Raw genomic sequence first — 14,675 nt, forward strand, 5'->3', positions numbered from 1 at the left:
TACCCCATGAGTGTTTTTACCCATGCCCGGCCACCTGGTTGTCAAAGGTTGAAATTCCAGATTTTGTTGCGGTGTTGGACACGTTTATTTTGGTGCGCTGAATACCATATATTTAGTTTTATTCACATTAATAGTGAGTTTGTTCGCAGACAACCAAGCTTGAATATTTTCTAAGTCAGTATTTGCTTTGGTCAAAAGTTCAGGCAAGTCTTTGCCTCGAACATATGGCGTTAAGCCATCAGCAAAAAGTATAATATCAGAGTGAAGAAGAGAATTCGGAAAGTCGTTGATGATGATTGAAAAACATAATGGAGATAAAATAGAACTTTGTAAAGTGCCTACAGTCAAATTGCAGTATGTGCTAGATTAAGGGTCGGCAACCTTTTGTCGCTCGCGGGCCAAAATTAGGGGTTGCAACTTGCAAGTCATTGGCGGGCGCACATATTTTTAGAAAGTTGAAAACCGAACGGATGATACTTTTTATATTAAAAATCAAGCAGTGATACATCTCTCGAATAGAATATAGATTTAATTCCTCATTGCATCTCAAAAAAAAATTCATTTGAATATTTTCAGCGCCATTGAACCCGTTGCACTTAGCATCAGCTTTTCTGTGTTTTGTTGTCATTTGTCTAATTAGAATTAAATTATAGGCTCATTAAACGAGTAATTGTGAATTATATATATTGGGATATGCCATTTCTGCCATCATGTTCCTATGCCATTTCTCCTTACCTGTATCAAACATGTTTGTGTTATTTTCTATTTAACTGATTGGAGTATTTGGTTGTATTAAGAACTTTGTTAACAGTTAGACTTACATTAGGATGCGTTATGCTTTATTCACAAACATTGGATTTATACAAAGACATTCAAGTTGGTAATCTGTAAAGAATCTGCTCATCAGACTTCCCAACATGGCGCTGCGACTACCAGATGCTACCAGCTGGAGTACTTTCTCTAAATCTCTCGGCATCCCCGATGAGAGATCCGATGAATATGGAAATACATTTCATGCAAATGAGCTCACTGAGACTGAATTACCACAGCTGGACAAAAATGCTCTGAAAAGTGATTTGGCCATAACAATCTTGACACATCAAATTAAAATAATAAATCACTCTCAGCAAAACATATCCAACTCCTCTCAGCCCACTAAACTAAATATGCCCGTGAAGTTACCTGAATTCTCGACTAGAATGTTTAGTTCGGATTTTTGCACTGCTCCATTCTTGTGGACAAAATTCAAGAACCTTCAATCACATGCAAGTGTTCATGCCAATGATTTGCTTTACTCTGCATGTGATCAGGCAGTTCAAAAAATCATCAACAACACATGGTCAGAGTTCAGAAACTTGACCAAAAAAGAATTCCTATCTAAAATCAGGAACATTGTCACATTAGAACTAAATCCTCTTACGCACGAAACAAAATTCAGCAACATACTGGGGAAACAGTCACACAGTTTGTAGCCAAACTACTTTTCGTGGCACACGACTGCGAATACATATGCCCAAGCGAATCATGCAAGTTTGATCAAACCGAATGGCACTTTCGGGATCAGCAAATCAAGGGCATCTACAACACAACCCTTTAGGCTGACATACTGTCTAAATGCGCAGACAAAAAATACCCTCACCACCTTAGAGGTAGTTGTTAAGTATGCCATTGCCTACGAATCGGCTATTCGAAATCAAGAAACAATACACTGTCACACACAATCATATTCTGTATCACACTTTGCCACACAAAGACAACGGCAAGCCATCTACGGTCACGTATTGCATGTAAAGAATGTGGCAGTCATGGATCCACAGAAATGGACGGGGGAAAAATTTGCTCTTACTGTCGAAAAGATAATCATTACAAGAAAGTATGCTTCTCCGCAAAAAGTAATGCAATACAGGCACAGTCCATGACATCATTCGAGTCCCAGTCAGAATCAGATTCTGTGGATGAAAAAGCCATTCTGAGCGTAATTTCTCTGTATAACGTTGGGGATCCACACTCCTCATTAGCTCAAATCAAAATTCAGATATCTCATACTTCGTCTACAGCATCCGCTCCAAACCTGTAACAGCACTACCGGACAGCGGAGCATTAATATGTGTCGCTGAACATCCATATATTTCATATTTACACATATCGAAGAGAGCTCTACAAAGATGTGACAAAAGCATTCGCATCGTAAGAGGTGGTACCATTAAAGCATATCGCTATGCCAACGTAAACATAAATATTATTGGATATGGTAAACAAACAAAACAACGACTATACTTAACTGAACCTGGGATAAAGCTACGCCATCTATATTTAAGTAAAGATGCATGTATAGCATTGGAAATCCTACCAAAATGTTTTCCACTGCCATCACCTAATGCCAGCTCAATAAGCTCTGTTACGAGCACAATGCCTCCTGCAAAACCCTCAATCACAAATCAACGGGTTCAATCACTACCGACCAGATCTATATTCATTCCCTTTTCTCCAACTGAGGACAACGTACCTAGACTGGAACAGTACATTTTAGATGGTTTTAAGGCTTCCGCCTTTGACCGATCTTCACCATTCCCCACAATGCAGCGACCACCTGCACACATCTATCTCAAACCGAATGCTATCACATACGCACGCCACACACCGATTCTAATATCCTTACATATGGAGGAACCAGCAAAGCAAAAACTACTAGATCTATTCGGCTATATATTGAAATACAAAAATTGAACGCCCAGTGCATACGAGAAGCTGCCTGTAAAATTGCAGACATCAGTGATGGAGTGGATGATCTATGCCTATATCATGGGAGTGACATGCAATCATCTTTCTATCAAGTTTGGGATTTTTTTCACCCTGAGCGTTCAAAAAGGGATAGTATTCAATCCTGATAAATTAAAATTCTGTCAGAATACCATCATATTTGCTGACCTTAAAATAACCCTACTGGGATTGCACCTGCCCCAGCGCTTCTTGACTTTATCCAAAACGACGCTTAAAGTTGGCACGGCTTAGTAAACCAAATATCATGGGCTTACGCCATCTCCCCCATTTCGCGACCTAATAAAAAAGGGATCCAAATTCATATGGGACGACACTCTTCAATCTATATTTGAGAAATCGAAAGCGAAACTTATCACTCTATGCGAAAAAGAGATCGAATCATTTGACCTTCGACCAAAACGACCATCTTTCATTCAATGCGGCTGGAGCAAGGACGATATTGGCTACTTACTCCTACAGAAATATTGCACCTGCGGTACAAATGAAGCCCCAAATTGTTGCCCTAATGGTTGGCATCTCGTATACGCCGGCTCTCGGCACACTTCACAAGCTGAAAGAAATTATGCACCCATCAAAGGCGAAGCGCTTGCTCGGAGCTTAGACCATGCCAAGTCTTTCATCCTCGGCTGCAAAGATTTCATTGTAGTAACCGATCATAAACCCTTCATCCCATTGTTCAGCAACCGACAACTATCTGACATCCGCAACCCACGCGTGCTGAGATTTAGATCAAAAGTGTCTCAATACGATTTTTCCATACACCACTGTTGTGGAAAATGGCACAGAGGGCAGTATGCCCTTTCTAGAAATCCAGTACTTTCTGCCTCTCATCCAACTGATGAAGACCTCTTTGCTGCTGACATAGAGAACGACACCACTTGGTCTCTCATGCACGAAACAATCCAAGCCTTAAATTGTTACACTGAAAACGAGAATGGACCTCTTACGGATCGGGAAATAACTATCGATAGGCTTCAAAACGCTTGCCAAGCTGACAAATCACATCAGCTGTTACATGAAACTATTTCTCCTGGATTCCCTTCCACAAGAAGTGCCACTTCACCAGAGGTTCGCTCGTATTGGGAATTACGTAACATACTATCTTGTTTCGACAACAAAATCATTGTTTTGGATAACAAAAGATTCGTTATCCCTCGACAGCTCAGGTCAGCTGTGCTTCATACACTACACAGTGCCCACCAGGGCTTCACAAATAGGGTCGCAATGGCAAAAGATTGTATATACTGGACGGGAATGAACAAATGCATTCTCAATTTCAAATCTTCCTGCCCTACTTGCTCCTATATTGCACTATCTCAAGTTCAAGAAACTATCATAACAAATAACAACGCCTCCAACAAATCGATGCTGACCTATTTTATCTAAACGGTAACGATTACCTAGCAATCACAGACAGATTCAGTGGATGGATTGAAATTGCCCACTTTCATCGATCACTCTCTACAAACCGCATCATTCCTGTTTTCGAACAACTTTTCACGCGTTTTGGCTGTGCTGAAGAACTAGTACTGGTGGTGGCCCTCTTTCTTCAGAGGAATTCAAGAAATTTCTGGCAATATGGGATGTGAAAGGTCGAATTCCGTCAGCACACTATCCACAATCAAATGGACGAGCTGAACTTACCGTAAAAACAGCCAAACTACTCTTCCGGAACAATTTACAGCCAGACGGCTCCTCGAAAAGTCGTTCATTCGGCAAAGCACTTCTTCTATATCGAAACACCCCTCTTCGTGACTCAGTCCAGCACAACTTTTGTTTTCTCGGCATCTGAAGGACTTCTTACCTATTCACCCATCAAACCTACGGCTCAAAAAAGTTCCGGATTTCCAGTAGCAAGATTTCTGCAGATTCAAAACGTAATGCCAGTCATCACGCGGACTAAAATCCGTGTTTCCACGAACAAAAAATAAGATAGCGAAATTTTGGACGAAATATCAAATTTTTTCATTAATTCATACGAAATTTAGAAATAAATAAAAGTAATAGCCTTCTGGAGAAAAATTCCCATTTCACTCACTGAAAATTTCAACGCAATAGATCGAAGAAAAAAACGACTTTTTAATAACTATGTCAAAGAACAAGCATAAGAACAACAAAAATACCAAATCGATTGTTATGTCCACTACGTGTCCAATAACAATCCAAAATGTTGCATTAATAAAGTATGGAGAGAATTTCTCGGGGATCAAGGGTCGAGGAAACATCCATCTGAACTTTGACAGCTTAAACAGCTACATTTATGCCATAAATAAACAAACCAGCAGCCAGGGCAACCAGCATTAAAAAGTCCGGGAATTGAAAATCGTAACTTCATTATCGTAATATTTTATGTGAAATTAAAATCTGAAGATGCCATACATTTGTTTCGAAATTTAAGGAACTGCATGTGGTAAGGCTGTAATTGTTTGACGTGGGTAACTTTATAAATTGTAATAATAATGAGGTACGGTACCGGTACCGCCGTGCGCCGTACCGGTACGGGTACGGCATCGGTGTGTTACCGGTTGCCTACTGTGTTTTTTTGTGAACAATCATACATCTATCTGTCTATAGCCTACACAGTAAATTTAATGACACTACAAAATATCTGGCATGCAGAATCTTGAAGAAGATTTTCAAACATTAAATCATATATATTACTACGATATCTTTTCATTTTCCACTTCCTTAATAGACTATATGTCTGAGCACTCAGTTTGTCAATATTATAACCATATATTATTACTCGATAGGATAATAAATTGAGAATATGTATTGCTGTCAACAGTAACATGAAAAAGAGTTTTTTTATAATTTATTTTAAACTTAGGATAGGATAGGTTTTACATATTTATCCCGGGGGAGAGGAAAGCCGATAATAAGACGTGTTAACCATATGGCGAAGCACGGCCTCTCATCCGGTTACTAGTCATGTGGGGTATGGGATTAGTTTTAGTTATTTGTTTTCAGAAGCATGGACTTGATGGTGGAGAAAGCCGTAACCGACCAGCGGTTAAGTGAACCACCCTACGACGGCGAGGAGTCCAGCGATCCTCTTGCACATAACTACCCCGCATGGGATTTGAACTTGCGAACCCACGCAAGGTAATCAGAGATGCGGTGGCGAGCGTATTCCTAACGCTCAGCACAATGAGCCACACTGCCGTGTAGTAAATTTGCAGTCTTTTTTATAACAGATAAGCAATGGAGGTTATTGATGTACAAATGCCAATTGGAATGGGTGTTGACATGGATGTGATAGAAAAAATGCAGAAATCAAAAATTGCTCGTGCTCAAGATAAAACAAGAGAAGAACTTCAACTAATCAATGAGAGAGTAAAACATGTATGCACACAATTGATGTTCTCTAACAAACTAGCCAGTTTTATGTCATCAATTCATTGTGATTTTTGATTTATAGATTTTTGAAGATTATGAATTTGGCGAAACAATGGCTTCTTATAATACTCCAGCCTCAAATATTGAATTCATGGCTGATATGGTAAGTTACGGTAGATTTCCACAGGTAAATTTGTTGCAGCTATTAACCAAGTCATTCTATGTATCATCAGTGTCAAATTATTAATCACAGAATGTTTTCATATCATGAATCTAAATGAATATATATTAAATCAAAACTGAAGGGAATAGATATCCATATTGCTTTATATAGGCAAATAGCTGAACTGCAATTTGAAGATAACTATTAGAGCATTTAATAATTGACTGTGAAAAGCATTTATTGAACGTCTCTTTGCTTTAAACAAGGATGTGTATGCTACGAGAAACTACTAGATATATTCAGCTAGTTACTTTTCTCCCAGTTTTAGCACCAACACTAAATGATAACACCCTGATGAAAATGGAACTAAAAAGTGATCTATAAAAATTGTCAAGCATTGGCGATATAGCAATCCCACTCACTGAGTGAATTGCTCTATCGAGATTAAATAGTAAACGAGTAAAATAATAACTAGGATTGAGAAAATGAAAGACAAGAAAAGCTTGATTTATGTGATAACAGATCTCTTGATATTTATGAGATATATCATATTCAGGCTGAGTTGCAATCAATTCTGGGTGATGCAATTCAGAAGAATAAATATCAACAGAAAATTACCATATTCATTGTTGGATTTCAAGATGTTTGTGTGAAAAGAGTTCAACTATTAAACCAAATATCGGAGGTAAAATATTGAATTTGAAAATTTATGTACTCAAGTTATAGGGCCTATTATTTACTTTACTATAGTCCCAACTTTTTAAAAATATCTCTCTGACTGTTCTTATGAAGAGTTTACAATTCGTTTGGATATAAAAATACGGCAGAGTTTTGTTTGTGTGGTAATCAAATTGATGATCTTGATATTTCTTTTTCATTTTGTTCATATTACTTCCATATATATTTTTCTAATCAGTTTGAATTAAAATTATGTGAGAAGCACAAAAAAAAATTGTGAAAAATATTTCAAATCTTTCAAGTTTATTATTATTTTGGTGACAAGTATTAGTGGGCATGTGCCCCAGATAAAGAACATCTATTTTCAGCATTTCAATTTGAATTAAACATAAGTAGGCCTATACAGAAATTTAACTTGTTTTTTTTTCCTTATTACTTCATTCCAGGTAAAACTATATTCCAGTGGTGCCCAGCTTTTTTGAATACACCCCTCATTTTGCCTATTTCAAATCTCTATATTCACCGTTTACTACTCATGATAAGTCTGCTTCTGCCATTTGCTTAATTTTTAATGTATCATTAGCTAGTAATATACAGTTTGAATAAAGTCCTTTAAGAGGGGTTTTAAATGTCACTGAATATTAGTAAAACCACAGTAAAATAATTCCCCCCCCCCCCCCCCCCCATAACAACAAGTTCCTCCCCAATTGGGAAGCACTGAACTATTTTTATTATTTTTGATAAGAAACATATTCCTACCAATGAGTGGGTGAACAAAATTTTCTTCTCTTTTTTTCAGTTTTTCCAAACATATGGAGCTCCAGATGAAGTGGAAGATACAATGCAAGATAGTTTAGAAGGTCTTGATGTTGATGCAATCCATTCCAATATTCAGACTGCTCTTGATACCATGGACAGTGCTGTTGTGAGATTGAATGACTTGAATCATGATATCATGGGATTCATGAATACAATGCATTCTGCCTTATCCAGCAAATCGAATAAGTTAGTATCTGTAATACTGAAATAAATGTAAGGATTTGAATTAAGTTGAGCATCGATCAAATAATGACAACAATGATAGTAATTTTATAATTTAAACTTGATTTTATCTGACACTAATGCAAGTATCTATAAGTATGACTTGATATGATTTTATACCTCTGATTCAGAAACCGCAAAAAGTTGGAGAAAAATCTTGCACTTGCTAAAGAAGATATTGCTAAGATGACTGATAAACTACAAGTTGCACAGCAAGGTATTCATTCATTCAATATCTAAACTCAAGATATACATTTCATAGCCATGTTTTCCAAAGATTACCAAACTATTGTAGTAGCATAATGTATTAAAAGAGGTTTCATTAAACATTTTTCAATCAATATATAATATACTCTTATGAATATTTCTAGAATGTGATTTCTGAATGGATGTTTTAGGATTAACAAGTCTGGATTACCCATAAAATTATACTTAGGGGTTGGGTTGGTGCATCGTGCTAAGTGTTAAAACACTTTTGTCATCGCATATCTGATTACCCTGTATGAGGTCGCTGGTTCGAATCCTCTGGGGTGCTAGAGCATTGCTGGACTTCCTGCCACCGAAGGGTGCTTGATGTAACTGCTGGTCAGTTACTGCTTCCTCCACTACCAAGTCCATGCATCTGAAACAAATAACTGGTAAGCTCTTCCCATATCCGACATGAACTGGTTACCTGACAAAAGGCCATGGCTTGCCACATGATTAATCATTCTTATTAGTTTTTGGTTCCTTGAATACCAAAATTTTGACAACAATGATTCTAGTGATTCCAAAGCCATGTTTGGAAGTTGTAATTTTTTTTTGTCCAAATACCCTGATATGAAAATAATCAGATTGTAACATTATACAATACTATTTTAAACTATGTTTTAAATTGCATAATAATAATAATTAAATTAAATTTATTAAATCTTCATATCTGAATTTTTTAGAATTGAAAGCCAAAGAAGAACAGCTTAAAAAGGTGGCAAAACAAGTTGACACAAAAACAAAAGAACTTTTCAATTACAAGACTCAACTTGAAAAATCAGGGGTAGGTATAGTAGTTTATTAAATGGTCATTGGGGATGTTAGGATAAAATTACTTTATTAAAATAATAGTGTTGTGAGTTGTAGACTTCAATGAGACTTTAAAAAATGCGAACACATGGGTTGTTGCAGCTTGCCTATTTATTATTTATTTTTATGTACCGAAAATCATTTGAAAAGATCAGGGGATTTTAAGTCAGCCTAATGAAGTTAACCACCTACCAGCTTGTTCTAGCTACATGAAAATTTAAAATAATAAATTCAAAAAAATAAGCATACTCTGACACACCACTAGTCAAAAATGTCTCTGACTCTGAGCAAAACAATTGTTTGCACGGAGGATGCAAATAATAAAGTTGGTTGGCCCTAATGAGAATTCGAAAGTGTTCGAACTTTCAAAAAGAAATAAACCAATGTTGATTTCTTGTAGAAAAATCTCGAAGAGGTGAAAAGAGAATTGAACAATGTACGCTTCAGCCATGAAGATGAAATCAAAAGAGCTCATTCCATGGTTGAAAAACTGCAGACCGAGTTACAAGAACTTAAAAATGAAAAAATGATGTCGTATGCTACCAAGATCAATGACATCATAGAAGCATCACTGGTTTGAAAGTTTGCTTTGTGCTTAGATTGTTTTAATAATTTCTGCTGTTGAAATTTAGCTATTATGAATGTATTTATTAAAAGAGATTGAAAAATACAAGGATGAATTATAGTACAGTATAATTCAAACTTGTTTTATGCCATGTTAAGCAATCATTGCTTGCATTGTTGGCAAATGATTCTGGAAATTAACAGAAAATAGGAAGTCCATATTTCTTTGGGGGGAACCAATAAAAGGGTTAATCGTATTATGAACCACGCCTCTCATCTGGTTACCAGTACCTGTCAAGTGTTGGAATGATTACCAGACGTGGTGAAGAAGTCCATTACTGGCAATAGGTTACGTGCAGTATTTCACAAGTACTGCAGTTCTTCTGCACATACTTATCTCCCACAGGATTTGAATCGCCGAATCCATGCGAGGTAATCAGAGGTTTGATGGTAGGTGTATTCCTGGAAATTATCATGACTAGATGTGTATTTTAGTGTCTGTGTAGTGCTACAAATATCATAAAATTTAATTCAGCAACACATGTCCAGTAGCAAACAATCATTTGCACTTATTTTGTTTGCAATCATGATCATTTAATCCTTGTTCTGCTGGTCTAAAATTGTTTCCTGTTACTCACTATTTCACAGACTGAACTCTCAAAAATGAAAGAACAATATTCATCTAACGAAGAACAGCAGAAGGAATTTCGAAAAGGTATCTTAGTAGCAGTGCAGTAATGAATGCTTAACTTTTGTTTTAAATTTTATTTTGAAAATCTGACCATTTTAACTTAATTTTAAAAATTGAACTCTATGCTCAAAATCTGCTCTGAATTCTCCTTGTTTATTATTCTATTTTTAACTTCAGAAATTGCCTTGCAATACAGAGTTCAAGCTAAACAAATTGAATACATACAGTCAGAAGAATTCCAACATATTCAATATGAATACAGAAAAAGTTTGTCGAAACTGCTAGTGAGTAGTAGTATTTAAAGTAAAATATTGTAGTGAAAGTCATAAAGCAGGTGTCGCCAACACGTCTTTTTTTCAATACCCTTAACATATGTCCATAGTTATATTTAAAACGTCTGATTAACAATTTTTTTTCCTGGAAATAGCTAGACTGATATTGAAGTAGCAGGAAAAGTTACAGAATAACATTTGTTTGAGCATTAACTGAAGTTAATTAAATAAAAGTCTTGCTGCCACGGTAACAAATATTAAAATGAAACTACAGACTCACAAGGTGCATCATAAAAGCGTGGCTCAAAATATGATTTATATTAATATCGGCATCGGCGTCAAAAAGTGATATCGGTCGAGCTCTAATCTTAACCTGGTTAGGTATACTTTAATTAGTGTTTATTTAACACTGTTTTTTATAAGCAGATATCGATGAATTTTCTTTGCAATTTAAAATATTTTAGGACTTTATAAACATTCTGTATTACAATAGAAATAAAGTTGTAGTATATTCTTACACTTTCCCCTTATAAACTTATCTTGGACCGATATATGCGTTTTCTATATTAGGCCGTACTCTTTTTATATTACTAAATATTTCTCAATCTCAAATAAGAATAATACATACTTGCTCCTTACGTCTTGTTTTAAGTTGTTTTAAGAAATGAATCTTAATATTATACTTTATCATTGGTCTTGTGCCTTCTATACTGACTACACATATAACACCGTTTTGTGATATCGAACGTGTAATGAAGAATTGAAACAAACATTCGCCTTTTTTCAATTATCTTTCCCACTTGATTTGAAACAAAACGTTCGACTGTTTCTGTATAATGAAACAATGGTTATCTTATCTCCCTATATCAGATAACACAATCCACTCCTTAGTCTTTGTTTTTTGTAGAAATATATATGATCAAGCATGAATCATCATTGAATTTAGGTACAATAATTCTTGTTGTAATTTATACTTCAGTCAAACAAGCACCACAGATAGATTATGCGTCTAAAAAGTGATATATCTTTTACCCATGTCTGACTGATTGATATGTTTTGATATGTTCTACTTTTATATTGTAAATGGGTGTCAAGACAACAGTCATCTCTTTAGTCCAGATTTTGACATGAAAAGCAAGACAACAATATTTCCAATTATACGATGCATTTTGCAGCTGCAGTAAGAGCAAAATTTTATTTCAGGAATAGGTTCAAGGACTAACAGGTTGATGAGTCTCATGCATTATTTACATAACTTTTGCTCTTTATAAAAAATTCTAAAGCTATTACTCTATTAATATATGTGGTAGTAATAATAAGATATGAAGAAAAAAAAAACAGATCTCTAGAAACGTACTATACTGCAATTGTGGTTAACTGCTTATCTGAGGGAGTTCAGTGTGCAGCAGGACTTTTGATGCGCAGTTAATTCATGTTTATTTCTGCTACAGCATCCTTGCATCATACAGGTTAGGAAGATAGTCTTGCATGTCTCCAACTCATAGTCTTTAGGAAGGTTGCATTACTCTAAATGTATGCATAGTCATTCCTTCACTGAAGTTTGTGTCAAACCATTGCTAGACTTTTTTGATGGACAGTTCTTTATATGGACCTAGAAATCTGGGATAGATAAGAATTTTTTAATCAACTTTACTACTCTACTGAGATCTCAAAATATATAGCATTCACCGATTCATATTCTACTCAGTAACTTTCTCCAGATTTACTTTCTGGGCCTAAACCTTTGCTTTCTTTTATCAGTAATGGCTCATATTGATTCCAATATTCATATAACCTACCTATCCATCTACCACATGCAAGGTTAATGAGTTGGTGATAATATGAATTTAATTAGAAAAAGTGGAGAGACACTTCAATATTAAACATGGGATATTTCATGAGTAAATTAAGCACTTGATATCTTGATTGACATAGAATTTTATGTGTATTTGAATAGAATATTGAATTGCTTTTCAGAACGGATAACAGATGCTAAATGTGTATTTAGTGCAGACTATCTATTCCAATCCACACTTATTTTTATATGCCATCGTTTTAATCCACACCTAAGTGTTTTTTTAAGAACTGTGTTCCCTGTCAACTTAAAAGTATTGTAAATATTAAATTTAAAAATATGCCCAACATGTTTTTGTGTAGGGAACACGATTGTTGTCTATTTTGCCTCCTTTGAGATTTATCTAAAAACTGTTAGAGTTGTCAATAATGTATATGGGACGGTCTATCATTTGATAAATCTTGGGACGTCTTCAAGACAGAGATAACTAAAATCTTGTTAAATGGGTTAAATATGTTTCAAGCTTGATTAATAATAATCTAAAATAAGGTTGAAGTATATAAATTTGTTTATATACTTGAGAGAATCACATTAATGATGCCACAGTGTTTGTTAAATATTTAGTAAGTATTGAATATAAACGTTAGATACTCAAAGTAATGATTTTGGTATAAATTGGCAGTTAGACATTTTGTTATTTGTAGAAGTGTACCGTTATTGATAGATAAAATTTAAGTAGTAATATATAGTATTTTATGTGAGAAGAGAAAGCTGAGTATGATATATCGATATGTGCGTAATTATGCAACCATTTTATCATTTTTGCCTTAACTTTCCTAAAATATATTTTTTGCAGAACAAGCCACATTTGCAGATGGTAATTTTAGAGTTTTAGTATACTCAGAATAAATAAGGAAAATAAAAATGGATATGCCAGTCAATGTTTCCAATGTTTGTTTTAACAACATAATAATTTGAAAAGCTAAAATTAGACAGGCGATCACAATATATGCATAGGAATTTTTTCAATTAACTGTATTTCTTTGTCGTATTTAGATATAAACGATTGTTTCAACAATTCTTCACTTAAATTAAGTCAGAAAGAATTTTATAGGAATTCATCGATGCCAAATGTATTTAGTATAACTTGCCACTTGAGCTACATTTAATAGAAGGCAAAAATGGCAGCAATTGCTACTGCATCTTCTGTGGATTTAACTCAATTGAAAGCTGTGAGTTTATCAATAAACTATGTGTGGGGAAGTGTAATGAAGTGAATAAAGCTATAATATTGAAGTATTACTTAAAAAGGTTTATATTATTGTATAAAGATGCTTGTATTTATATCTTATTGATATTATATTGATTAATAAAATTAATTATATAAATACAGGTGTTGTGAGACAATTTTTATTCTTGTGAATGATGATCTTTAACTAATGAACGAATTCTAGAATGCTATTACTTTTATATTTTCAAATTTTCTACTTGACTCCTCTGAATTTATGTTAGTTATGAGAAAAACTGTGCCAGAAAAGAGACTTTTTGCGGATCAATTTTGATGAAATTGTGAACAAAGATAAACATATTATCTTTGCAGCAGTGACGATACCTCACGTTTTTGTACATCATCTTTTTGTTATTATTTGCATGAACGTGCATTTATGCTATTTTCTGGTGTTACCTCAGTTATAAGTTTTAGGCAGTATAAATAGAGTTGAAGGTGATATTTCCCACTATGAAGTCAGTTTAAATCTTCCACACTCAAAATATAAATCTAGCTACAATGCAATCTAGGAATTTGTGTGCTCAGCTCAGTTTTGTTGGGATTTTAACATGCACATCTGAGTTAAATTCTAATTTTTTTTTTCATTTTTCTTCAACCGTCAAAATAATACGGGAGGTTGAAGTATGACAAAATATCATTTATTTATGTTTAAAATTTGATTTGAAGGAAATTCAAGTGAGTGAAGAAGATATTCAACAATGGGGGAAGGAGAATGAAGATAATCAAGTAATTGATCAACAAGATATTGACGAGGGAGATCCTGAGAAACAAGATTCTCGCAATGAATCAGCCATCGGTAAAATAATTTTCAGTCATTTTCTCATATCATATGGTATACATATGATATGCATATTATAAATATATTCTTCCCTTAACTACGGTGTTGAATTAGGTATTTACAATTTGTTTAAATCATGAAATTGAAATTCAGTATTCCAAAATCTCTTGCTGGCTTCTTCAATGACATCATTATTTTCATTCAAAGTAAAAGTTTGATTATCTTA

General features: G+C 34.7%; 2 protein-coding genes across 4 annotated transcripts in view; both read left to right on the top strand.

Moving 5' to 3' along the window:
- Nucleotides 1-1,805: 1,805 nt before the first annotated feature.
- On the top strand, nucleotides 1,806-4,167 carry LOC144420815 (uncharacterized). The gene is made up of 2 exons (XM_078110476.1): nucleotides 1,806-1,892; nucleotides 3,115-4,167. Exons 1-2 carry the CDS (start codon nucleotides 1,806-1,808, stop codon nucleotides 4,165-4,167), a joined length of 1,140 nt encoding a protein of 379 aa, XP_077966602.1.
- Nucleotides 4,168-5,013: 846 nt separating this feature from the next.
- The window catches only part of LOC120343157 (uncharacterized), a 30,821-nt gene continuing 21,159 nt past the window's right edge, over nucleotides 5,014-14,675 (top strand). Inside the window, exons 1-11 of one of the 3 annotated variants that reach the window (XM_039412280.2) lie at nucleotides 5,014-5,212; nucleotides 5,979-6,126; nucleotides 6,203-6,283; nucleotides 6,840-6,968; nucleotides 7,761-7,966; nucleotides 8,134-8,219; nucleotides 8,935-9,035; nucleotides 9,462-9,635; nucleotides 10,274-10,340; nucleotides 10,494-10,600; nucleotides 14,338-14,467. In XM_039412280.2, coding sequence (XP_039268214.2) covers nucleotides 5,986-6,126; nucleotides 6,203-6,283; nucleotides 6,840-6,968; nucleotides 7,761-7,966; nucleotides 8,134-8,219; nucleotides 8,935-9,035; nucleotides 9,462-9,635; nucleotides 10,274-10,340; nucleotides 10,494-10,600; nucleotides 14,338-14,467 — 1,222 coding nt within the window. In that variant the 5' untranslated portion in view covers nucleotides 5,014-5,212; nucleotides 5,979-5,985. Of the gene's footprint in view, nucleotides 5,213-5,963; nucleotides 6,127-6,202; nucleotides 6,284-6,839; nucleotides 6,969-7,760; nucleotides 7,967-8,133; nucleotides 8,220-8,934; nucleotides 9,036-9,461; nucleotides 9,636-10,273; nucleotides 10,341-10,493; nucleotides 10,601-14,337; nucleotides 14,468-14,675 lie in introns of all 3 variants that reach the window. The other 2 variants (XM_039412283.2, XM_039412279.2) reach the window with 2 other exon arrangements.

Source organism: Styela clava, chromosome 3, assembly GCF_964204865.1.
Source record: "Styela clava chromosome 3, kaStyClav1.hap1.2, whole genome shotgun sequence".
In the NCBI taxonomy this organism is placed as follows: Eukaryota; Metazoa; Chordata; class Ascidiacea; order Stolidobranchia; family Styelidae; genus Styela; species Styela clava.

Coding starts and splice junctions, on each gene's coding strand:
- LOC144420815 (XM_078110476.1), top strand. CDS start 1,806: ATGGATCCACAGAAATGGACGGGGGAAAAATTTGCTCTTACTGTCGAA. Junction 1,893..3,114: donor AGTATGCTTCTCCGCAAAAA/GTAATGCAATAC, acceptor TCTATATTTGAG/AAATCGAAAGCGAAACTTAT.